The sequence below is a fragment of the Pristis pectinata genome, chromosome 1 (genome assembly GCF_009764475.1).
Source record: "Pristis pectinata isolate sPriPec2 chromosome 1, sPriPec2.1.pri, whole genome shotgun sequence".
In the NCBI taxonomy this organism is placed as follows: domain Eukaryota; kingdom Metazoa; phylum Chordata; class Chondrichthyes; order Rhinopristiformes; family Pristidae; genus Pristis; species Pristis pectinata.
In genome coordinates, this window is record NC_067405.1 from 4,966,162 (window position 1) to 4,991,844 (window position 25,683).

Here is a 25,683-nt window from a genome sequence, read left to right on the forward strand (position 1 = left end):
GAAGCAGTAGAGGCTACCTCATTAAATATATTTAAGACATAGATAGATAGATTTTTGCATTGTAGGGGAATTAAGGGCTATGGGTAAAAGGCAGGTAGGTGGAGCTGAGTTCACAGCCAGATCAGCCGTGATATTATTGAATGGCGGAGCAGGCTCGACGGACTAGATGGCCGACTCCTGCTTCTGTTTCTTATGTTCTTATGTAACTGTGATTTCGTTCCTCTGACTTGAACCTGGCTACCTGACCCAAATTCAATGACGCTCGACTTGAAGTGTTGAGTCAACTATCCTCAGGTTGGCTTTGCACTGGCCAAGTCAGGTTTCAATTTCATACCCTGACAGATCACAGCTTCAAGGCCTGGTGCTAATTTTGAGGTGTTTGGATCACTCCTGTCAGCCTCTCGCACCTACTCCAGCATTCAATAAGGCCACCTCAACCCCACTCTCCCAACTAATCCACAGAGAAGCTCGAACAGTACGGCACAGGAACAGGCCCTTCAGCCCACGACGTCTGTGCCGAACACAATACCGAATTAAGCTAAATCTCTTGTGCCTGCACACGATCCATATCCTCTCATTCCCTGCGTATTCATGTGTCTATCCAACAGCCTCTTAAACATCACCATCGTATCTGCTTCCACCACCACCCCTGGCAGCCTGTTCCAGGCACCTACCACAAACTTGCCCCAGCACATCTTTAAACTTTCCCCCTCTCTCCCTAAATGCATGTCCTCTAGCATTTGACATTTCTACCCTGGGAAAAAGATTCTGGCTGTCTACTGTATCTATGCCTCTCATAATTTTATAAACTTCTATCAGGTCTTCCCTCCAGAGAAGACAACCCAAGTTTACCCAACCTCTCCTTATGGTTCTTCTGCACCCTCTCCAAAGCCTCCACATTACACCTGTAATGGGGTGACCAAAATTGCACACAATACTCCGTTTGGCCAAACCAAGATGTTATATCCCTTGATTCCCTTAATATCTAAAAATCGGTCGATCTCTGTGTTGAATGTACTCAGCGACGGAGCCTCCAAAGAATTCCAAAGATTCACCACCCCCTGGCTGAAGAAGTATCTTCTCACCTCTGTCCTGAGTAGCCAACCCCTGATTCTGACACTGTGATCCCTTGCCCTAACACTGCAGCCAGGGAAGCATCCTCCCCACATCCACCCTGTCGAGCCCGATAACAATTTTGTATATTTTAGAGATATCGCCTCTCATTCTCCTAAATTCGAGAAAATACAGGCCCAGTTTAGTTTCCATTTATAGGACCAACCCACTTTTCCAAGAATCAGTCTGATGAACCTTCACTGGAAGTATATTTCCCCTTTGATGTGGGGAAACTGTGCACACCTCGACCTTCACATGCCTTTTCTATCTTTATGTGCATGTGTACATCTTAAGCTAGCCAGTGGGTGCGTTTCCCTGCATGCTTGGGCTAAGGATTCGGCCTAGCATTGTGCTGTTGCCATGGCGACCTGGGTTGGCCTAGGCTCCAGTGTCCTGCTGCCGGCTTTGTGTTGGTAGTTTCTTTTGTTCCTCGGCCGTTTCCACAGTGACCTCGGTGGGAGCAAGAGAGTGTGGGAGACAAAGCCACGAGGCCTTCTCCCTCCCCCCCCCCCCCCACCCCTCCACCCCTTCCTTGGCCCTCAACCCCGCCATCAATCAAGGCCTTTTGTGTGGCAGAGATTAACCAGAGGGTGGCTGAGAGAGCCTCCCTCCTCCCTTCTTTGAAGGATTTTCATTAATCGTGTACATGGACTAATTAAATATCCCAGGCGCCTAATCAGCTTGCACTAATTGTCACCAGTGAAACCGTGCAAACTATTTGTTCCAGAATGCTGTCCCTGATTAGGAAGCAATGATTCCTCTGTGTCCACACACAAAGGCAGAACCAGTGAAAACAAAGACCATCTCAAAAGCCCACGACCACACACAAGAACCCAACAAACCACCTTAAAAAAAACACAGAAAGTCCACCTATTTCTCATTCTTTATTTTAAGGGTTTTTTTTGTTTTTTATAAATCATTATAGATCACGCCAACCCTTCCCCCCTGCTTCTTGTCCTACTTCCCTCAATTAGCCCCTATAGCCCCCGTTCCCTCAATCGGTGCCTCCCCTCCCCCATCTCTTGATCAGCCCTTTCTGTTCCCCTCAGTCGACTCCTCCCCTCCTTTATCCCCTCATCAGCCTCCGTCCCACTTATTTGCATTCATGTCAATCAACCCCAGCCACCCAATCAAAATGCTTCACAAGCTCAATACCCCACTGAAGCTCCTGCTCCGTTCTCCAGCAAAATAGAAACACTCTCAGTGAATACCATCGGGTAGAAGATACAGGAGCCTGAGGGCACGTACCACCAGACTTAAGGACAGCTTCTACCCCACTGTGAGAAGACTATTGAACGGTTCCCCTATACACTGAGATGGACTCTGACCTCACGATCTACCTTGTTGTGACCTTGCACCTTATTGCACTGCACCTTCTCTGTAGCTGTGACACTTTACTCTGTACTGTTATTGTTTTTACCTGTACTACCTCAATACACTCTGTACTAACCCAATGTAACTGCACTGTGTAATGAATTGACCTGCACAAGTTTTTCAAGCCAAGTTTTTCACTGTACCTCGGTACAAGTGACAATAATAAACCAATACCAATATCAATACCTCACCTTGAGTACAAGAGTCGGGACATCGTGTTACAGCTATACAAGACATTGGTGAGACTGCACCTGGAATATTGTGCGCAGTTCTGGTCGCCACACTATGGGAAGGACGTGATGAAGCTGTAGAGGGTGAAGCAAACATTCATGTTACCAGGACTGGAGGGTTTGAATTATAAGGGGATTGGATAGGCTGAGACTGTTTTCCCAGAGCATAAGAGGCTGAGGGGTGACCCTATAGCCGTTTATAAATGGATAAAACAGATGGTCACAGTCTTTTAGGAGTTTGTAGATTCTCCCCGTGACTGCCTGGGTTTCCTCCGAGTGCTCCGGTTTCCTCCCACATTCCAAAGACGAACGGGTTAGGAAGTTGTGGGCATGCTATGTTGGCGCCAGAAGTGTGGCGACACTTGCAGGCTGCCCCCAGAACACTCTACACAAAAGATGCATTTCACTGTGTGTTTCAATGCACATGTGGCTAATAAAGATATCTTATCTTTTTCCCAGGGTAGCGGAGTCTAAAACTAGAGGGCATAGATTTAAGGTGAGGGGGGAAAGATCTAAAGGGGACTTGACAGGCAAGTTTTTCACACAGAGGGTGGTGGGTGTATGGAACGAGCTGCCAGAGGAAGTGTAGATGCGGGTACAATTACAATGTTTAAAAGACATTTAGACAGGTGCGTGGATAGGATAGGGATATGGGCCAAATGGAGGCAAGTGAGACTAGCGGAGAGAAACACCTTGGTTGGCATGGACAAGTTGAGCCGAAGGGCCTGTTTCCGTACTGTATATAACTTTGTGACTCTCTATGACCTTTCATGCTCTCAGGGCATCCCCAGAGTGCTCCACAGTGTACCTCCACATTACAGAGGGGTTGCATTCCTAGAAAACTTTCCTATTGACAATTTTCCATTTCACAAGCCCTTTTTTTCCCATTGGATCCCATGTTATAAGTGGAGATGTGTTCCAGCGGGAAAGTTTTCTCCCAAAGGTAATGCCCTAGGTACATGTGACAGTAATAAACCAGTTGACCAATTTACCCCTGTGGGTGTGTGGTCTATAGGCAAGGGGATTCTGATTCTATTGTAGGCAGAAGAGAAAGGGTTCTTGTTTTAATTGACTAGAAATGGATGTTACATTGTTTGATAAAGTATCATCATACAAGTATCATAGAAGAAACACACGAGACTGCAGATACTGGAATCTGGAACAACAAACAATCTGCTGGAGGAACTCAGCGGGTTGAGCAGCATCCATGGGGGGAGAGGAATTGTCGACGTTTCAGGTCGAAACCCTGCATCAGGACTGAGAGTGGAGGGGGGAGATGGCCGGTGTAAAGAGGAGAGGGGGAGTGGTGAGAAAGGGTTCCAAGGAATCCAAGGATTCCAATCGCCTCAGAATCCTTTCACACCACTCCCCCCTCCTCTTTATACCGGCCATCCCCCCTTTCCACTCTCAGTCCTGATGCAGGGTTTCGACCTGAAACGTCGACAATTCCTGCTTCCCCCCCCCCCCCCCCTCACAGATGCTGCTCGACCCACTGAGTTCCTCCAGGAGGTTATTTGTTGCTATCAGTAGGGGAGATTGCCTTGTCAGTTTCCAAAGCAAATCCCTTAAGTGGCTTCCTGCTGTGAACCAGCAGCCTGCAATCATTGTCCTTGGTAAACTAGTTTTGTTCTTTCTGATAATATTTTTCACGTAAGTTCCATAGATTTTTATTTCATATCTCAAATTTTTTGGTACTGATTTGTGAATTCTGTAAGTGTGAATTTCGTTACCCAGAGCCAGTACCACAAGCCAGAACCACGAGTTGCACTGAATAGTTACTGTTGTAACATAGGAAAAGCAGTAGCCAATTTGCAAATAGCGTGATCCCAGGAAGAGCAATATGATAATGATAGGACCAGTTGCTTACTCATCATTTTGATTGACCCCAGGAGCCAACAACTCCTGGAAATAGAGGTGGTTTATGGGAGATGTGATACGGCCTCAATTCAGCACTCCATCTGATGGACAGCTCCTCCAGCACGAACTCAGTACCTCGCTGGGAATGTCTGCCTGGATCTTATGCTCAGGTCTCTGGCATGGAGATGTGAACCCGTAACTTCCTGACTCGGGAGGTGCCGACCACCAAAGAGGGGCCAGGGAAACTGGAAAACAAGGGTTTCATTTTAAAGAAGTGGGGAAGGAATCCGGGAAAGAGATCGTTATAGATTTAAAGAGGAAAGCATCAACTTTGGTAATGACAAGAGTGTGAGAGAGATAGCAGAGACTTAATAGTGATCTGTTTGCAAGATAAATAGTTAAAATTAAAGGTGCTTATCTGAATGCATAAAGTGTTCCAAACAAGCCAGACAAATTAATGGCACAAGTAAGAACATTTAGAGTCATACAGCACAGAAACAGGCCTTTTGGCCCAACTGGTCCATGCCGACCAAAATTCCCATCTAAGCCAGTCCCATTTGCTCGTGTTTGGCCCATATCCCTCTAAACCTTTCCTATCCATGTACCTGTCCAAGTACCTTTTAAATGTTGTAATTGTACCCGCCTGTACCACTTCCTCTGGCAGCTCGTTCCATATACAGACCACCCTCTGGGTGAAAAAGTTGCCCCTCAGGTTCCTATTAAATCTCTCCTCTCACTTCAAACCTGTGCCCTCTAGTTCCTGATTCCCCAACCTTGGGAAACAGATTGTGCGCATTCACCCTATCTATGCCCCTCATGATTTTATACACCTCTATAAGATCACCCCTCATTCTCCTATGCTCCAAGGAATAAAGTTCTAACCTGCTCAACCTCTCTCCATAACTCAATCCCTCGAATCCCAGCAACATCCTTGTAAATCTCCTCTGCACTCTTTCCAGCTTAATGGCATCTTTCCTATAGCAGGGTGACCAAAGCTGAACACAACATTTCCAAGTTGTGGCTTCACCAATGTTTTGTACAACTGCAATATAACATCCCACTTCTGGTCTCAGTGCCCTGACAGCTGAAGGCAGCGTGCCAAAAACCTTCACCACCCTGTCTAATCTAACAATTAGCAGAGAGATGCAACTACGAAATGACTAAGATGTGGATAATAAGATATTCTGGGAGCAAAGTACTGCAGGTGAAGTAAAACAGAAAATAGTCAGCAGGTCAGGCAGCATCTGTGGAGGAAGAAGTAGGGTTACTGTTGCAGGTCCACCTGAAACATTTCATCTAGCACCTCACCTTCAATGGCCACAGAATTGGTGCTAGGTAACTGCATGACAGCAAATGTTGTCTTTTTATTCAAAAAGGGCAGCAGAGATAAGCCAGGTAATTATAGATCTGAGAGCTTTATCTCTATGGTAGGGAAGTTATGGAAAAGAATTTGAGGGACAGGATTAATTTACACTTGGAAAGACGGGGGTTAATCAAAGGTAGTCAGCACGACTTTGTTAGTGGGAGACCCTGTCAGGCCAATGTGATTGAATTTTTCAAAGAGTTAAATTGGTAAATTGGTTTATTATTGTCATGTGTACCGAGCTACAGTGAAAAACTTTGTTTTGCATGTCATCCATACAGATCATTTCATTAAGATAAGATTTCTTTATTAGTCACATGTACATCGAAACACACAGTGAAATACATCTTTTGCGTAGAGTGTTCTGGGGGCAGCCCGCAAGTGTCGCCATGCTTCCGGCGCCAACATAGCATGCCCACAACTTCCTAACCCGTACGTCTTTGGAATGTGGGAGGAAACCGGAGCACCCGGAGGAAACCCACGCAGACACAGGGAGAACATACAAGCTCCTTACAGACAGTGGCCGGAATTGAACTCAGGTCACAGGCGCTGTAATAGTGTTACATTAACTGCTATAATGAGGTAGTACAAGGGAAAACAATAACAGAATGCAGAATGAAGTGTTAATGGTACAGGGAAAGTGCAGTGCAATAAGGTGCAAAACCATGATGAGGTAGATTGTGAGGTCAAGGGTCCATTTTATCGTACTAGGGGACCACTCTATAGTCTTATAACAGCAAGATAGAAGCTGTCCTTGAGCCTGGTGGTATGTGCTTTCAGGCTTTTGTATCTTCTGCTCGATGGGAGAGGGGAGAAGAGAGAATCTCCAGGCCAGATAATGTCTTTGATTATATTGGCCGCTTTACTGAGGCAGTGAGAAGTGTAGACAGAGTCCATGGAGGGGAGGCTGGTTTCTGTGATGTGCTGAGCTGTGTCCACAACTCTCTGCAGTTTCTTGCGGTCCCGAGCAGAGCAGTTGCCGTACCGAGCCGCGATGCATCCAGATAGGATGCTTTCTTTGGTGCATCTAAAAAAACTGTTGAGCATCACCAGGGACATGCTGAATTTCTTTAGTTTCCTGAGGAAGTAGAGGTACTGGTGAGCTTTCTTGGAGTTAACAAATTGTATTGATGAGGCCCGTGCAGTTGCTGAAGTCTATGTAGACTTCAGTAAGGCCTTTGACAAGGTCTCACTTGGGAAAATGGTCCATAAGGTTAGCATCCATGGCATCCAAGGCAAGTTGGCAAATTGGATCCAAAATTGGCTTGATGATTGGAGGCAAATGGCGATGACGAGCTTTGTTTTTGTGACTGTATTGGAGGAACTGATGCTGGGATCCTTGCTATTTATTGTATGTGTTAATGACTTGGATGTGAATGTGGGAGTCTGATTAGTAAGTTTGCAGATGTCACTAAACTTGGTGGTGTTGACAGTGGGGAGGATAATCAGACCACAGCATGATGTTGACGAGTTAGGAATGTGGGCAGAGTAATGGCTGAAGGAAATTAATTCCTATAAGTGTGACCTGGTGTACTTTGAGAAGCGTAGCAAAGGTAGGACGTACACAATGAATGGCAGGGCCTTAGGGAGTCATCGAGCAACACAGCACGGATACAGGCCCTTCGGCCCAACCAGTCCATGCCAACCAAGTTTTCCACCCAGCTAGTCCCAATTTCCTGCATTCGGCCCATATCCCTCTAAGCCCTGCCCCTCCATGTACCTATCCAAGTGCTTCTTAAATGATACTGTTGTACCTGCCTCACCCACTTCCTCTGGCAGCTCATTCCATATACTCACCACCCTCTGCGTGAAGAAATTGCCCCTCAGGTCCCTTTTAAATCTTTCTCCCCTCTCATCCAAAATGTAATTCCCCTACCCTGAAGAAAACTCTTCCCATTTACCTTATCTATGTCTCTCATAATTTTAAACATTTCTGTAAGGCGCCAGAGCGTGGTGACATGTTGCAAGCTGCTCTCTACAGATCTACTCATTACCTTTACTATAATCATTCTACACTTTTAAATTTACACTTTACTCTGTACTGTTATTGTTTTTACCTGTACTACATCAATGCACTCTGTACTGACTCAATGTAACTGCACTGTGTAATGAATTGACCTGTACAATTGGTTTGTAAGGCAAGCTTTTCACTGTACCTCGGTACAAATGACAATAATAAACCAATACTAATACCCTCATTCTCCTACCTTCCAAGGAATAAAGACCTAGCCTGGTCAACCTCTCCCTATAACTCAGGCCCTCGAGTCCTGGCAACATCCTCGTAAATCTTCTCTGCACCCTTTCCAGTTTAATCACGTCTTTCCTATAACAGGGTGACCAAAACTGTGCACAGCCCTCCAAGTGCAGCCTCACCAACAACTTATGCAACTGCAACATAATGTCTCAACTCCTGTACTCACTGCCCTGACTGATGAAGGCCGGCATGCTAAACCCTCTTTTCACCACCCTGTCTACCTGTGATGCCGCTTTCAATGAGTTATGCAGTTGTACACCTAGGTCCCTGTTCCATTACGCTCCCTAGTGCCCTACCATTCCTACGCTGGTTTGACTTTCCAAAATGCATCACCTCACAGTTATCTGTATTGAAATCCATTTGCCACTCCTCGGCCCACTTCCTGAACTGATCAAGATCCTCTTGTAAACTACAACAACCTTCTTCACTATCAACAACACCTCCTAATTTTGTGTCTTCCGCAAATTTACTGATCAAGCCTTGTACATTCATATCCAAATCATTTATATAACGAATAACAAGTGTCCCAACACCGACCCCTGCGGCACACCACTAGTCCTGAGCATTGAGGAACAGGGGGAACTTGACGTACAATCCAAGGCACATGGAATACTTGCCTTCATTAACCAGGGCATAAAATATAAGAGCAGGGAAGTTGTGGTACAACTATATAAGACATTAATTAGGCCATAGCTGGAGTGCGGTGTTTAGTTCTGGTTGCCACATTAGGAAGGAGGTGCCAACAAATAATCTGCTGGAGAACTCGGCGTATCGAGCAGCATCTGTGGGAGGAAAGGGATTGTCGATGTTTTGGGTCGAAACCTTGCATGAGGCAACAATTCCTTTCCCCCCACAGATGCTGCCCGACCCACTGAGTTCCTCTGGCAGATTGTTTGCTTCCCTAGATTCCAGCATCTGCAGTCTCTTGTGTCTCCTAGGAAGGATGTGCACTGGAGAGGGTGCCGAAGAGATCCACCAGGATGTTGCCTGGGATGGCGAGTCTGTCATGAGGAGAGTCTAGATAGGCTGGGTTTGTTTCCTTTGGATCAAAGGAGGCTGCAGGGTATCTGATACAGGAATACAAAATTATGAGGGGCATAGACAGGGTGGATGGTAGGAAACTTTTCCCCCATACAGAGGTATCTAAAACTAGAGGGCATAAGTTTGCAGTGAGGAGCACCAGAATTGGAATCAGAATCAGATTTATTATCACTGACATATCATGTGAAATGTGTTGTTTTGCAGCAGCAGTACAGTGCAAAGGCATGAAGACATAAAAATCGCTATAAGTTACAAAAATAAATAAATAGTGCGAAAGAGGAATAATGAGTTAGAGTTCATGGACCGTTCAGAAATCTGATGGCGGAGGGGAAGAAGCTATTTCTGAATAGTTGAGTGTGGGTCTTCAGGTTCCTGTACCTCCTCCCCAATGGTAGTAGCAAGAAGAGGGCATGTCCTAGACGGTGAGGGTCCTTAGTGATGGATGCCGCCTTCTTGAGGCACCGCCTCTTGAAGACGTCCTTGATGGTGAGGAGGGTTGTGCCCGTGATGGATCTGGCTGAGCCTACAACCCTCTGCAGGCTCCTGCAATCCTGTGCATTGGAGCCTCCATACCAGGCTGTGATGCAACCAGTCAGAATGCTCTCCACTGTTCATCTGCAGAAATGTATAATTATAGAGTCAGAGGTTTAGAGGAGATCTGAGGAAGAACTTTTTCACCCCTAGGGAGGTTGGAATCTGGAACACACTGGAGGCAGAGACTCTCACAGCATTTAAAATCTAGAAGAGTACTAGAATCACCAAGACTTAGAAGACTACGGACCAAGTGCTGGTGAATGGTGGGCTGAAGGGCCAGTTTCTATGCTATATGGCTTTCTCACTCTACAACTCCTTGACATATCATCAGAAGAGCCAAAAGTTAATATATCAAATTTTAAAATGCAAGTAAAGTGGGAGGGGAGGGGAGCGGAGAACAAAATGGAAGGTCTGGTAGAGTGAAGATCAGGGTGGATTCCGTGCTTACGTCTGTGCACGGGTGTCCTTGGAGAGGGAGCACGCGGTCTCTGCGGGCACCCTGGTTGAGTTCTGCGCTCGGTGGGCCCCTCAGGGGATCGCGTGTGTCATGGATGGTTGAAGTGTTGTGTGGTGCACTTAGCGGTTGTTCTTCTCTGTTGTGTTGCGTGTGCTTTTCGCGGGTGTTTAGTTCACGTTATTTTGCTGTAGTTACGTAGTTTGTTTTCTTCTCTTTTGTATTAGTTGTGGTATATTGACACTGGTTGTCCTTTTGTAGTGCTTTTAGTTAATAAATGTTTATATTAAAAAAAATCAGGGTGGAAAAATAGAATGCCAATTTGGCAATGAGGCCAGTTGAAGAGAGTGGTAAATGCTGGTAAATAACAAAAGGTAGGTCTGAAGGAGATCTGGACAGAAGAAGATGAAGAAATGTGTGAAATTATCAGCAAAAAGAGAAAAAGAGGACTGTGAATGCTGGGAATGTGAGGTACAAGGACTGGAAACAGTGATCGTTGAAACTGTTGACCCTGGAAAGCAGCAATGTGCCAGGTCAGAAGAAGAGGTGCTGTTCCTCAAGCTGACATTCAGCTCTGTTGGACCAAAATATTCTGGGGAACTTAACATTGCAGAAAGACAGACAAAATGTTAAGGAGTAATGGTTGGACAGTGAGATAGAGGAGGGATAAAACTGATTGGGTAACTCTGACAATGCCCAACGTGAGGAAGGTCCTTGCCTCAGGAGATTGGTAAGTTGGTAAATTGTTTTTTTAATTGTCACATGGACCGAGGTACGGTGAAAAATCTTGTCGTGCATACCGTCCATGTAGATCAATTCATTGCACAGTGCATTGAGGGAGTACAAGGTAAAACGATAACGGAATGCAGAATAAAGTGTTACGGTTACAGAGAAAGTGCAGTGCAGGCAGACAATAAGGTGCAAGGTCATAATGAGGTAGATTGTGAGGTCAAGAAACTATCTTATCGTACTAGGGAACCATTCAGTAGTCTCATAACAGCAGGGTAGGGACTGTCCATCATCCTGGTGGTACGTGCTTTCAGGCTTCTGATCTTCTGTCCGATGGGAGAGGGGAGAAGAGAAAATGTCCGGGGTGGGTGGGATCTTTGATTATGTTGGCTGCTTTACTGAGGCAGTGAGAAATGCAGACAGAGTCCATGGAGGGGAGGCTGGTTTCCGTGATGTGCTGAGCTGTGTCCACAACTCTCAGAAGTTTCTTGTGGTCCCGGGCAGAGCAGTTGCCATACCAAGCCATGATGCATCCAGATAGGATGCTTTCTATGGTGCATCGATAAAAGTTGGTGAGTGTCAAAGGGGACATGCCAAATTTCTTTAGCCTCCTGAGGAAGTAGAGGCGCTGGAGCTTTCTTGGCTGTGGCGTCTACGTGGTTGGACCAGGACAGGCTATTGGTGATGTTCACTCCTAGGAACTTGAAGCTCTCAACCCTCTCGCCCTCAGCACCATTGGCGTAGAGAGGAGCATGTACACCGCCCCCTTTCCTGAAGTCAATGACCACTCTTTTGTTTTGCTGACATTGAGGGAAAGGTTTTTGTCATAACACCATGTTACTAAGCTCTCTATCTCCTTCCTGTACACAACTCATTGTTATTTGAGATACGGCCCACTACAGTGGTATCACCTGCAAACTTGTAGATGGAGTTAGAGCAGAATCTGGCCACACAGTCATGAGTGTATAGGGAGTAGAGTAGGAGGCTGATGATGCAGCCTGGTGGGGCACCAGTGTTGAGAATAATCGTGCCGGAGCTATTGCTGCCTATCCTCACTGATTGCGGCCTGTTGGTTAGAAAGTCAAGGATCCAGTTGCAGAGGGAGGTGTTGACTCGCAGGTCTCGGAGATTAAAAGGTAGACAGGTATGGGTGGAGACAAAAGCTTAAAAAGGGACAAGATAAAACCACCACAAGGAAGAGTATAGATCCCTAACAGTAAGTTTATGGATGGGCAAAATATTATCAAAAAGTAGAGCATTGTGTAATAAAGGTAATGGTATCATCAAGGGATTCTTTAATCTGTATATTGAATCAGCAAGTCAAATTGTTTGGAGGACAAGTTTGTGGACTGTTTCTGGGAGAGTTCCGTGAAGTGATATCTCATGGAACTAGCGAGGAATGGATAACCTTCAATCTGTAATGTGGCAGAGTTACTTTGTACTCCCACAGTAAGGGATCCTGTAGAGAAGTATGATTTAAAAGAAGGCTACAATTTTTCACTGAGTTTGCAAGAGACATACTTGAATCAGAAACTAGTCTAGAATATGAATATAAAGCTATTTATACATGTTTGAGAGCCAAATTGACAAAGGTAGGTGTGGAAAATAGATAAAGCTATAAGATATAAGATATCTTTTTACTAGTCACATGTACATCGAAACACACAGTGAAATGCATCTTTTGTGCAGAGTGTTCTGGGGGCAGCCCGCAAGTGTCGCCACGCTTCCGGCACCAGCATAGCATGCCCAAAACTTGGTATTGGTATTGGTTTATTATTGTCACTTGTACCGAGGTACAGCAAAAAGCTTGTCTACAAACCGATCGTACAGGTCAATTCATTACACAGGGCAGTTACATTGAGTTAGTACAGAGTGCATTGAGGTAGTACAGGTAAAAACAATAATAGTACAGAGTAAAGTGTCACAGCTACAGAGAAAGTGCAGTGCAATAAGGTGCAAGGTCACAACAAGGTAGATCGTGAGGTCAGAGTCCATCTCATCATATAAGGGAACTGTTCAATAGTCATCACAGTGAGGTAGAAGCTGTCCTTAAGTCTGGTGGTACGTGCCCTCAGGCTCCTGTATCTTCTACCCAATGGAAGAGGAGAAAAGAGAGAATGTCCCGGGTGGGTGGGGTCTTTGATTATGCCGGCTGCTTCACCAAGACAATGAGAGGTAAAGACAAGAGTCCAAGGAGGGGAGGCTGGTGTCCGCAATGCGCTGAGCTGTGCCCACGACTCTCTGCAGCTTCTTGCGGTCCTGGGCAGAGCAGTTGCTGTACCAAGCCGTGATACATCCAGATAGGATGCTTTCTATGGTGCATCGGTAAAAGTTGGTGAGTTCCTAACCCGTACGTCTTTGGAATGTGGGAGGAAACTGGAGCACCCGGAGGAAACCCACACAGACACGGCAGAACGTACAAACTCCTTACAGACAGTGACAGGAATGGCAGATGAATAATAGCAAATGTTTAAGTATAAACAACTCAAAGGATAAAGAGAAATAAAAAATTCTATTATAAACAGGTTTCATCGAAGGCTAATTGAGGTAACTTTCGATCATTTGTATTGTGTACAACTCTGGTCACCACACTACAGGAAGGATGTGGTAGCAATGGAGAGAGTACAGAAGAGATTCACCGGGATGTTGCCTGGAATGGAGGGGATGTAGTTATAAGGAGAGAGTGGATGGCCTGGGTTTATTCTCACTAGAATGTAGGAGGCTGAGGATGACCTTTTAAAGGTTTCTAAAATTCTGAGGGACATAGATGGGATAGAGTCTTTTCCAAACGGCAATGAGTCTAGAATTAGAGGGTACGGGTTTAAGATGAGAAGGGAGAATTTTTAAGGAGATCTAAGTTTCTCACACAGAGGGCGGTGAATATTTGGAGGGAGCTACCAGAGGAGGTGGTAGAGGCAGATACAATTACATTGTTTAGGCAGATACCTGGAGAGGAAAGGCATGGAGGGATATGGGCCTAATGCAGGCAATGGGATTAGCATAGATATACATCATGGTTGACATGGACGAGGTGGCCCAAAGAGCCTGTTTCTGTTCTGTAATATTCTATGAAAGGCTTATAAAGTTGTTACAAAGAAGTAAATCTGGGGAATGGATGAGGTCAGAAACCAGAAGAGGATGACCAAAGTACTGATAAAGATTGATAGATTGCAAGTAAATTGGCAAGAAATATTCCAGTGTGGTTAGCACAACGTTTTACAGCGCCAGCAACCCATATTCAATTCCGGCCGTTGTCTGTAAGGAGTTTGTACGTTCTCCCCGTGACTGCGTGGGTTTCCTCCGGGTGCTCCGGTTTCCTCCCATATTCCAAAGACGTACGGGTTAGGAGCTGTAAGCATGCTATGTTGGCGCCAGAAGCGTGGCGACACTCGCGGGCTGCCCCCAGAACACTCTACGCAAAAGGTGCATTTCACTGTGTGTTTCGATGTACGTGACTAATAAAGAAATTTTATCTTAGAAGGAGAAAAAGAATAACTGCTGGAGGAACTCAGTGGGTCAGGCGGCACCTGTGGAGGGAAATGGATGGTCGATGTTTTGAGTCAGCACCCTTCATTGGAGCAGACCCGCTGAGTTCCTCCAGCAGATTGTGTGTTGCTCCAGGTTCCAGCGTCTGCAGCCTGTTGTGTCTCCATTTTAGAAGGAGCAACTATGGAGATAATGAACATTCTGGTTATTATCATCCCAGATTGTACAGATCCTGGAATTGTTCCTTGGCTTGGAGGACAGCAGACCTCACTGTTTGGGAACGGAAGCAAAGGAAACAAGAGAACCACCAACCTGTCAGCCTAACGTCAGTGGTAGGGAAATGCTGGAATCTATAATGAAGAATGTAACAACAGAACACCTTGAAAACAATAATACAATTGAGCAGAGTTAGCAGGATTTTACAAAAGGAAACATGTTTGACTGATCTCCTGGAGTTTTTTGAGGATGTGACTGATAGAGTAGAAAAGGGGGAACTAGTAGATGTGGTGTATTTAGATTTTTAGAAGGTGTTCTACAGAGACTCACACAGGAAGTTGGTTAACAAGGTTGGAGCACACAGAGGTTAACGTACTGCCATGGGCTGAAGATTGGTTATCAGACAGAAAGCAGAAGTGTGAAATTCCAGAAACACCTTCATTACTGTTATGCATCAGTCATTGAGTTCATTTAAAACAGAGGTCGATAGGTCTCTAGATAGTCATAGAGCACCACAGCGCAGAAAGAGGCCTTCGGCCCATCTAGTCCATGCCAGCCTGGCTTTCTGCCTAGTTCCATCTACCTGCACCCGGACCATATCCCTCCATACCTCTCTCATCCATGTAACTATCCAAACTTCTCTCAAATGTTACAATTGAACCCGCATCCACCACTTCTGCTGGCAGCTCGTTCCACACTCGCACCACCCTCTGAGTGAAGTAGTTTCCCCTCAGATTCCCCTTAAATATTTCACCTTTCACCCTAAACATATGACCTCTAGTTCTAGTCTCAATAGTTCTAGATAGTAAGACAACTGAAATATTCTAGATATTAAGGAAATCAAGGGATATTGAGTTAGTTCAAGAAAACAGAACCGAGCTAGAAAGGGCAGCCGTGATCTTGATGAAGTCCTTTACTATTTCTTGCTCCTGATGCAGAGGGTTTCAACCCAAAACATCAACAAATTCTTTCCTCTCACAGATGCTGCTCGACCCGCTGAGTTCCTCCAGCACATTGTTTGTTGCTCCAGATTCCAGCATCTGCAGTCTCTTGTGTCTCTACTACTTCTTTCTGTTTATAAAAGGCAAATTGGAGTTTATTGTCATCTGCACAAGTCCATGTGTGCACAGGTGCAATAAAAAACTTACTTGCAGCAGCATCACAGGCACAGAGCCTCAGATAAGCAGCATTCACAAGAAAAACATAAATTAAACATAAATTGTACACAATTTTTGCAAGAAAGAACATGATTAGAACAAAAAATATCCATTTTATTGCAAAGTGATCAAAGTGGTTATAGTGTTGCTAAACTATAGTGATTAGGGTTGTGCTGGTTGGTTCAAGAACCGAATGGTTGAAGGGAAGTAGCTGTTCCTGAACCTGGTGGTGTGGGACTTCAGGCTTCTGTACCTCCTGCCCAAAGTTAAGAGCTTCTACATATATTCGATAAGGAAGAAACCAGCAGAATTAAATATGGGTCTCTTAAAGGCAAAGACAGGAGAAATAAGGATATGGCTGATTTATTAAGCAAATATTTTCTTTCTTTTTCAATCTTTTTATTGAATTTAAAATTAATTCAAATTAATATACGTAACTGATAATGATACATATGATGCAAAGAGATCGGGATAACAGTAATAACAGTTAATATATACTCACAAGGAGTAAGATATGTAATCTGGACCTCCCACTCTCTTGCTAAGTGAACATGATACAGAAAAAAAAAAGAAATTGAAAAGAAATTGATTATATGAAAAGAAAACCCCCAAATCAATAAAAAAAAGTATAATAATAATCAAAAGCAAACCAAAAACTTCAAAAAAAAACTGGACTGATATTTCTTCGGTTCAAAAAAACATTATTATGTCGTCAGTTCCGCTCCTCTCTATTTCAAAGGTTATTGAAAGGTCAGTTTATGTCATATGGAAATATTGAATAAATGGACTCTAAACTTCCTCAAATTTAAGCAAAGGAAGGAAGGAAAACAAATATTTTATATTTTATTCATTTCGGGAGGGCTAGAATATAAAAGCAAGGATGTAATGCTAAGGCTTCATAAGGCGTTGGTCAGACCACATTTGGAGTATTGTGAACAGTTTTGGGCCCCATATCTAAGGAAGGATGTGCTAGCGTTGGAGAGGGTCCAGAAGAGGTTTACGCGAATGATCCCAGAACAAAGGGGTTAATGTATGAAGAGCATTCGATGGCTCTGGGCCTGTACTCACTGGAGTTTAGAAGGATGAGGGGGGGGATCTCATTGAAACCTACTGAATATTGAAAGGCCTGGATAGAGTGGACGTGGAGAGGATGTTTGCAGTAGTGGGAGAGTCTAGGACCAGAGGGCTCAGAATAGACAGATGTTTCTTTGGAATAGAGATGAGGAATTCCTTTAGCCAGAGGGTGGTGAATCTGTGGAATTCATTGCCACAGACGGCTGTGGAGGCCAAGTCATTTGGGATACTTAAAGCGGAGGTTGATAGGTTCTTGATGAGTAAGGGAGTCAAAGGTTATGGGAGAAGGCAGGAGAATGGGGTTGAGAGGGAAAAAGAAATCAGCCATGATCGAATGGCGGAGCAGACTCAATGGGCCGAATGGTCTAATTCTGCTCCTGTGTCTTATAGTCTTTAAAGGGGGCATAGGTTTACGATAAGAGGGGAAAGATTTAAAAGGGATCTGAGGGACAAGTTTTTCACACAGAGGGTGGTGGGAATATGGAACAAGCTGTCAGCGGAAGTGGTTGAGGCAGGTCCAATAACAACGTTTAAAAGATATTTCGATAGGTGCATGGATAGGAAAGGTTTAGAGTGATATGGGCCAAACATTGGCAAATGGGACTATCTGAAGTAGACAACTTGGTTGGCATGGATAAGTTGGGTCGAAGGGCCTGTTTCCATGCTGTATATGCTGTACTTGGGTTGTTTTGTCTGATAGAGACCTGATAGAAGTTTATAAGATTACAAGAGGCATAGATAGGGCAGCACAGGAACAGGCCCTTCCACACACAACGTTGTGCCAAACTAATTAAACTAGTAATTAAATGCCAAACTATGAGATTCCAGACAAAACCCATTGAATTTACGGAAAGCTGGCATAGCTCTGCAGCATACTGCCATTTCTAAATCACCACTCTCTAAATTCTGGAACTTCCTCCCCAACTGCACTGTGGGAGCACCTTCACCAAAAAGCCACTTAATCCACCTGTCACCACCATACCTGGGTGTGGGTTTACAGAAAGCAGCCATTGTTTACTTGGTGCTCAGTAGTGGGTCCATTTAATTAATCACAAACATAAGGACTGACACAGTCATAGTTCACAATATTCAGCATTTAAAGACCCTGTGTGCACACTGCAGAAGAAGAGGAGTGAGTTTGTCTTGGTACGTTGACCAACATTTATCACTCAGTCTACTGAAGAATGCATTTAGCCATTTATCTCTGTACTGCTTGAGGGATTTTGCTGTGCCTAAATTGGCTGCTGTATGGAGACAGTGATTGCACTTCAGAGAAACGCATTAGCTGTGAAGGACTTTGAAAGGCCCAGAGGTTGTGAAAGGTTCTATAGCAATGCAAAGTCTTTTCTTCCCCCACTCAGTGTGGAATGGGTTTATGGGATGTACTGGCTTGTGTCAGTAGATGGTGGACTAACTTGGGTTGTTTTGTCTGATAGAAGCCTGATAGAAGTTTATAAGATTACAAGAGACATAGATAGGGTAGACAGCCACTATCTTTTTCCCAGGGTCGAAATGTCTAATACTAGAGGACATGCATTTAAGTTGAGGGGGTTAAGTTCAAAAGAGATGTGCGGGTCATGTTTTTTTACACAGAGAGTGGTGGGTGCCTGGAATGTGCTGCCAGGGGTGGTGGTGGAGGCGTTTAAGGGGCTCTTCGACACATGAATGTGCAGAGAATGGAAGGATATGGACATTGTGTAGGCAGAAGGGATTAGCTTAGTTAGGCAGTTAATTACTAGTTTAGTCAGTTTGGCACAACGTTGTGTGTGGAAGGGCCTGTTCCTGTGCTGAACTGTTCTATGTTCTACGTATCCAAGACTTTGGACTCTAGGATCGAGCTTCCTCACGCCCAGTAATAACTCCACAAATAAACCTCTTGCTGACTATTGGTTGGAGGACAGAGAACATACAGTTAATGTTTCAGGTTGATTATCTTCTGTCAGAATTGCAGGACACCCCAGGTCAGTATCCTGGTCCCATCCTGCTTCATGAATGGTCTTCCTTCCATCAAAAGTGGGATGTTCACTGATTGATCAACGTTCAGATCTATTCACATCTCCTCAACATCTGAAGCAGCCCATGCCTGCAGGCAGCAAGACCCAGACACCATTCAGGTCAAGAAATGACCATATCTGATAAGAGAGAGAATACTGCCCACCTTGACACTGATTACCATCTCCACCAACATCCTGGGAGTCTTCATTGAGCAGGAACTCAGCTGGACCAGCTACATGTATAGTGTGGCTTCAAGACAAGTTAGAGGCTGGGTACCTATGCGGACTGACTCCCCTTAAAAGCCTTTGTACCATCCACAAGACACAAATGAGGAGTGTGAAGGAACACTCTCCACTTGCTTGGGTGAGTGCAGTTCTAGCAAGTCTGAAGAATTTGATAACGTTGAGGATGAAACAGCCAGCTTTGGACCATAAGACCATAAGACATAGGAACAGAATTAGGCCATTCAATCATGGCTGATTTTTTCAACCCCATTCTCCCGCCTTGTCCCCTTAACCCCCTCACCAATCAAGAACCTATCAATCTCTGCCTTAAATACACCCAATGACTTGGCCTCCACAGTCGTCTGTGGCAACAAATTCCACAGATCCACCACCTCTGGCTGAAGAAATTCCTCCTCATCTCAGTTCTAAGGGGACGTCCCTTTATTCTGAGGCTGTGTCCTCGGATCCTAGACTCTCCTACTGATGGAAACATCCTCTCCATGTCCACCCTATCCAGGCCTGGTTGGTTTCAATGAGATCCCCCCTCACCCTTCTGAATTCCATCGAGTACAGGCCCAGATACATCAAACCCTCGAATATAAAGCCTTTTATTTGTGGGATCGTTCTTGTGAACCTCCTCTGGACCCTCTCCAGGACCAGCACATCCTTCCTTAGATACGGGGCCCAAAATTGCTCACAATATTCCAAACGTTGTCCGACCAACACCTTATAAAGCCTCAGCAGCACATCCTTGCTTTTATGTTCTAGTCCTCTCGAAATGAATGCTAGCATTATATTTGCTTTCCTTACTACTGACTCAACCTGCAAGTTAACCGTCAGGGAATCCTGAACTAGGGCTCCCAAGTCCCCTTTCACATCTGACTTCTGAATTTTCTGCCCATTTAGAAAATAGTCTACACCTTTATTCTTCCTACCAAAGTGCATGACCATACAATTCCCTACACTGAGATTCTTAGATAGCCACATGAATGATAGAAAAATGGAGGGCTATGTGGGAGGGAAGGGTTAGATAGATCTTAGAGCAGGATAAAATGTCGGCACAACATTGTGGGCTGAAGGACCTGTACTGTGCTGTAGTGTTCTATGTTCTATGTATTCTATCTGCCACTTCTTTGCCCACTCTCCCAACCTGTCCAAGTCCTTCTGCAGACTCCCTGCCTCACTGCACATCGTTCTTTAGATATGGGGCCCAAAATTGCTCACAATATTCCAAGTGCCTTATTCCAAATGTCTGACCAATCCCTTATAAAGCCTCCGTATTACATCCTTGCTTTTATATTCTAGTCCTCTCAGAATGAATGCTAACATTTTATTTGCCTTCTTTACTATCGACTCAACCTGCAAGTTAACCTTTAGGGAATCCTGCACTAGGACTCCCAAGTCCCTTTGCACCTCTTGATTGGTGTCCCAACCATCATTCTACAGGTAGAGAAGTAAAGTTACCTGAAGCTGTAGATTTCAATACTGCATCCACAAGGCTGCAATGTGTCCAGGTGGAAAGTGAGATGTTGTTACTTCAACTTCAAGTAACTTGGTTTCTCTGTATCAGTGAACCATCTATGATAAATGCTCAACTTGTTTGCATTTTTTTTTCCTTTTTATTCTCTCTGGGAATGGAGGACATACCCGACCTGACCTGAGGGGCGTCTTTCTGCTCTGCTCTTCACACATGCTATGTTTTTTGTCTATGTTCTCACAAAGTCGTACAGTACGGAAACAGGCCCTTCGGCCCAACCGGTCCATGCCAACCAAGATGCCAATCAAAGCTAGTCCCATTCTCACTGCTCCCATTTACTCACTGACCAGACACGCTGGTTGACAGCTTATCCCCATGGTTATTCCAGTTTCATCCTATCAGAGACATCCCCATCCCCACCCTCCCTGCAGATCAACGAGCTCCTTTCCTCTCCTTCCCCGTTCTGATATGGGTCTTCGACCTGAAATGGTAACTCTGCTTCTTTTCCCACAGATGCTGCCTGACCTGTTGAGTATCTATTTTTATTTGAGAATTCCAGCATCAGCATTTTTTCAATATATTTTCAATCTCTACTCAGTCAAGAATGACAGAAGCAGCGAGTGCAGGGTAACACTGCCACCTGCTTGTTCCCCCCCCCCCCCCGCCCCCCAAATTCCACACCATTCCAACTTGGAGTATATTGGAACACAGGACAGTACAGCACAGGATGTTGTGCCGAATTAAATGAGTAATCAAATGCCCAACTAAACTAATCCCTTCTGCCTGCACAACATCCATACCCCTCCACTTCCTGCACATTCATGTGCCTATCTGAGAGCCTCTTGAACACGTCTATCATATCTGTCTCCACCACCGCCTCAGGCACCCACCGCTCCCTGTGTAAATAAACGCCCCACACATCTCCTTTGAACTCACCCCTTCTCACCTTAAATGCATGCCCTCTGGTATTAGACATTTCAACCCTGGGGTAAAGATAACGGCTGTCTACCACTTCAGAGAAAACAACCCAAGTTTGTCCAACCTCTCCTTATAGCACATGCCCTCTAATCCAGGCAGCATCCTGGTAAACCTCTTCTGCACCCTCTTCAAAGCTCCCACACCCTTCCTGTAATGGGGTAACCAGAATTGAATGCAGTATTCCAGATGCAGCCTAACAAGAGTTTTATAAAGCTGCAACATAACTTCCCAGCTCTTTAACTCAATGCCTCTATTAATAAAGGCAAGCATGCCATATGCCTTCTTTACCACCCTATCAACCTGTGAAGCTATTTCAGGGAGCTATGAACTTAGACCCCAAGATCCCTTTGCTCATCAACACTGTTCAAGGTCTTGCCATTAACAGTGTACTGTCCCTTAACATTTGATCTCCCAAAGTGCACCACCTCGCATTTGGCCGGGTTAGACTCCATCTGCCATTTCTCCGCCCATATCTGCAGCTGATCTGTAACCCGCTGTATCCTTTGGCAATCTTCTACAACACCACCAATCTTCGTATCATCTGCAAATTTACTAGCCCACCCATGTACATTTTCATCCAGGTCATCTATATATATCACAAACAGCAGAGGTTCCAGTACAGATCCCCGTGGAACACCTCTAGTCTCAGACCTCCAGCCAGAATAAGTCCCATCGACCATTACCTCCTCTATGGGCAAGCCAATTCTGAATCCAAACAGCCAATTCACTGTGGATCCCATGACTGCCCTTCATCTTGGAACTCCCTCCCCAACTACACTGGAAGGACTGAAATATCCTGAAATATTAATGAATAAAAGGAATAAGCCCCTTTCCTTTTATTCTCAACGGACAGAAACCCAGTAGGGGAAACACCTTCACTCCCATTGTACAGATCCCACTGGAATCAAACTCTTGACCTCTCAATCTAATTTGTTATGACCTTACATCTTATTGTCTACCTGCACTGCACTTTCTCTGTAACTGCAACACTTTATTCTGCATTCTGTATATTTTCCCTTGTACTATCTCAAAGCACTGTGTAATGAACTGATCTGTACGAACAGTATGCAAGACAAGTTTTTCACTGTACCTCAGTACATGTGACAATAATAAACCAATTCCAATTCCATTCATTCAGGCATGGTAGTGTAGCGGTTAGTGTAACGCTATTACAGCGCCAGAGACCCGGGTTTGATTCTGGCCGTTGTCTGTAAGGAGTTTGTACACTCTCCCCGTGTCTGTGTGGGTTTCCTCCGGGTGCTCCGGTTTCCTCCCACATTCCAAAGACGTACGGGTTAGGAAGTTGTGGGCATGCTATGTTGGTGCCGGAAGTGTGGCGACACTTGTGGGCTGCCCCCAGAACACTCTACGCAAAAGATGCATTTCACTGTGTGTTTTGACGTACGTGTGACTACTGAAGATATCTTCATCTTTGTACATAATCCTAGTGGATCAAGCTCTTCCCCATCCACACTTCCCATTTGCCCCCATTGCACACAGTGTTAGTGCACTAAACTCCAATTGATAATGGTTTATTATTGTAACATGTACCAAGATACAGTGAAAAACTTTTGCCTTGCATGCCTTCCAGACAGGTCATGCCGTACATAAGTGCATTGAGGTAAAAAAAAGGGAAAAAACAGAATGTAGAATATAGAGCAACACATAAAACTGTTGTAGGAACTCAGTGGGTCAGGCAGCATCTGTGGAGGGAAATGAACAGTCGACGTTTCAGGTTGAGACCTTTCATGCAGAATATAGTGCTGCAGCTATAGAGAAAGGCAGTGCAGGTAGACAAATAAAGTGCAAGGGCCACAGCGAAGTAGACTGGATCAAGGGTTCATCTTTAGCATATGAGAGGTCCATTCAAGAGTCTGATGGCAGGGACAGAAGCTGTCCTTGAGCCTGGTGGTACGTGCTTTCAGGCTTTTGTATCTTCTGCCCGATGGGAAGGGCGAGAAGAGAGGATGACTGGGACTGGAGGGGTCCTTGGTTGCTTTCCCGAGGCAGTGAGAAGTGTAGACAGAGTCACTGGAGGGGAGGCTGGTTTGCGTGATGGACTGGGCTGTGTTCACAGCTCACTGCAATTGGATGTGGCCTAACTTGTTATCTCTCGATCTGTATGACACAGGGGGACTAAGGTCCACCTCATTCACGATCTGTCCATCATTAAGAATGCACCAGGTCCTTTTTTATCCAATCCCAGTGGAGAGTATCCTCTTGAATCCAAGCCTTTCCCATTCACTCCCATTGGACACAGGCTGAAGGGAACCAACCTTTCGAGGAGACACACGAGACTGCAGATTCCAGAATCCGGAGCAAAAAAACAAACAGCTGGAGGAACTCAGTGGGCCAGGCAGCATCTGTGGAGGGAAATGGACAGTCAACATTTTGGGTTGAGACCCCTTCATCTGAGCTGAAAGATTAGAGGGGAGATCGCCGGTATGAAGAGGTTAGGGGAAGGGACGGGGCAAGAGCTGGCAGGTGATTGGTGGATCCAGGTGGGGGAGGGAAGGGTGGCGATAGCGACAGAGGCTGGGAGGTGGTGGGTGGTGACAAAGGGCTGTAGATGATGCAACCTGATAGGAGAGGAAGGTGTACTGAGGTTTTCCCTTCTGCTGCTGCCCAGTCTACCTCACATCCTGGGGACTGTACCCCATGACTCCATGACATGCCCGGTCCTGTGTTACTCACCGATTTCTGGCTGGGATGTTTTCACAGAGGAACACCTTTCACCTGCTGCCAAAGCCAGCGAGGCACAGCGACACCTTCCGATTCCTGCTTCTGACGTTCATCGCCGTGGCCTGCATCGCGGGAATACTGATCGCGGGAGCCGTCATCTTCTGCCTGAGGCAAAATGCCAAGCAGCGGCAGAAGGAGAAGCTGGCTGGGATGGGTGGTGAGGGGGCGACGGACACCTCCCTCGAATATCAGGTACACTCCCAGCAGGATTGGGAACTTGCCGTCCCATCTCACCTGTGTCCCCCCCAACGTCACCTCCCGCCCCAATGTAACCTCCAACGTACCTCCACCCCCCCCAGCGTCACCTCCCGTCCCAATGTAACCTCCAACGTACCTCCACCCCCCCAACGTCACCTCCCGCCGCAATGTAACCTCCAACGTACCTCCACCCCCCCCCAACATCACCTCCCGCCGCAATGTAACCTCCAATGTACCTCCACCCCCCCAACGTCACCTCCCGCCCCAATGTAACCTCCAACGTACCTCCCCCCCCCCCAGCGTCACCTCCCGTCCCAATGTAACCTCCAACGTACCTCCACCCCCCCAACGTCACCTCCCGCCGCAATGTAACCTCCAACGTACCTCCACCCCCCCCAACATCACCTCCCGCCGCAATGTAACCTCCAATGTACCTCCACCCCCCCAACGTCACCTCCCGCCCCAATGTAACCTCCAACGTACCTCCACCCCCCCCAGCGTCACCTCCCGTCCCAATGTAACCTCCAACGTACCTCCACCCCCCCAACGTCACCTCCCGCCGCAATGTAACCTCCAACGTACCTCCACCCCCCCAACATCACCTCCCGCCCCAATGTAACCTCCAATGTACCTCCACCCCCCCAACATCACCTCCCGCCCCAATGTAACCTCCAATGTACCTCCACCCCCCCAACATCACCTCCCGCCCCAATGTAACCTCCAATGTACCTCCACCCCCCAACGTCACCTCTCGCCCCAATGTAACCTCCAATGTACCTCCACCCCCCAACGTCACCTCTCGCCCCAATGTAACCTCCAACGTACCTCCACCCCCCCCAACGTCACCTCCCGCCGCAATGTAACCTCCAACGTACCTCCACCCCCCCAACATCACCTCCCGCCCCAATGTAACCTCCAATGTACCTCCACCCCCCAATGTACCTCTACTCCTCCAATGTACCCTCCACCCCCCCAAAATCACCTCCACCCCTCCAATGTACCCTCCATCCCATCAACGTCACCTCCACTCCTCCAATGCACCCTCCATCCCTCCAACGTAACCTCCACCCCTCCAGTTTCCCCTCCAATGTACCCTCCATTGCCCCAACATAACATCTACCCCTCCAACATAACGTCCACTCTTCCAAGGTAACCCCCAACCCTACAATATAACTATCCCTCCCATA

The 25,683-nt window shown here is 46.0% G+C and overlaps 1 protein-coding gene across 1 annotated transcript in view; it reads left to right on the plus strand.

Moving 5' to 3' along the window:
* LOC127569516 (receptor-type tyrosine-protein phosphatase-like N) overlaps positions 1-25,683 on the plus strand; it is a 232,221-nt gene that overhangs the window by 159,913 nt on the left and 46,625 nt on the right. The window contains exon 12 of the mRNA XM_052014237.1: positions 24,278-24,490. Coding sequence (XP_051870197.1) covers positions 24,278-24,490 — 213 coding nt within the window. The remainder of the gene's footprint in view (positions 1-24,277; positions 24,491-25,683) is intronic.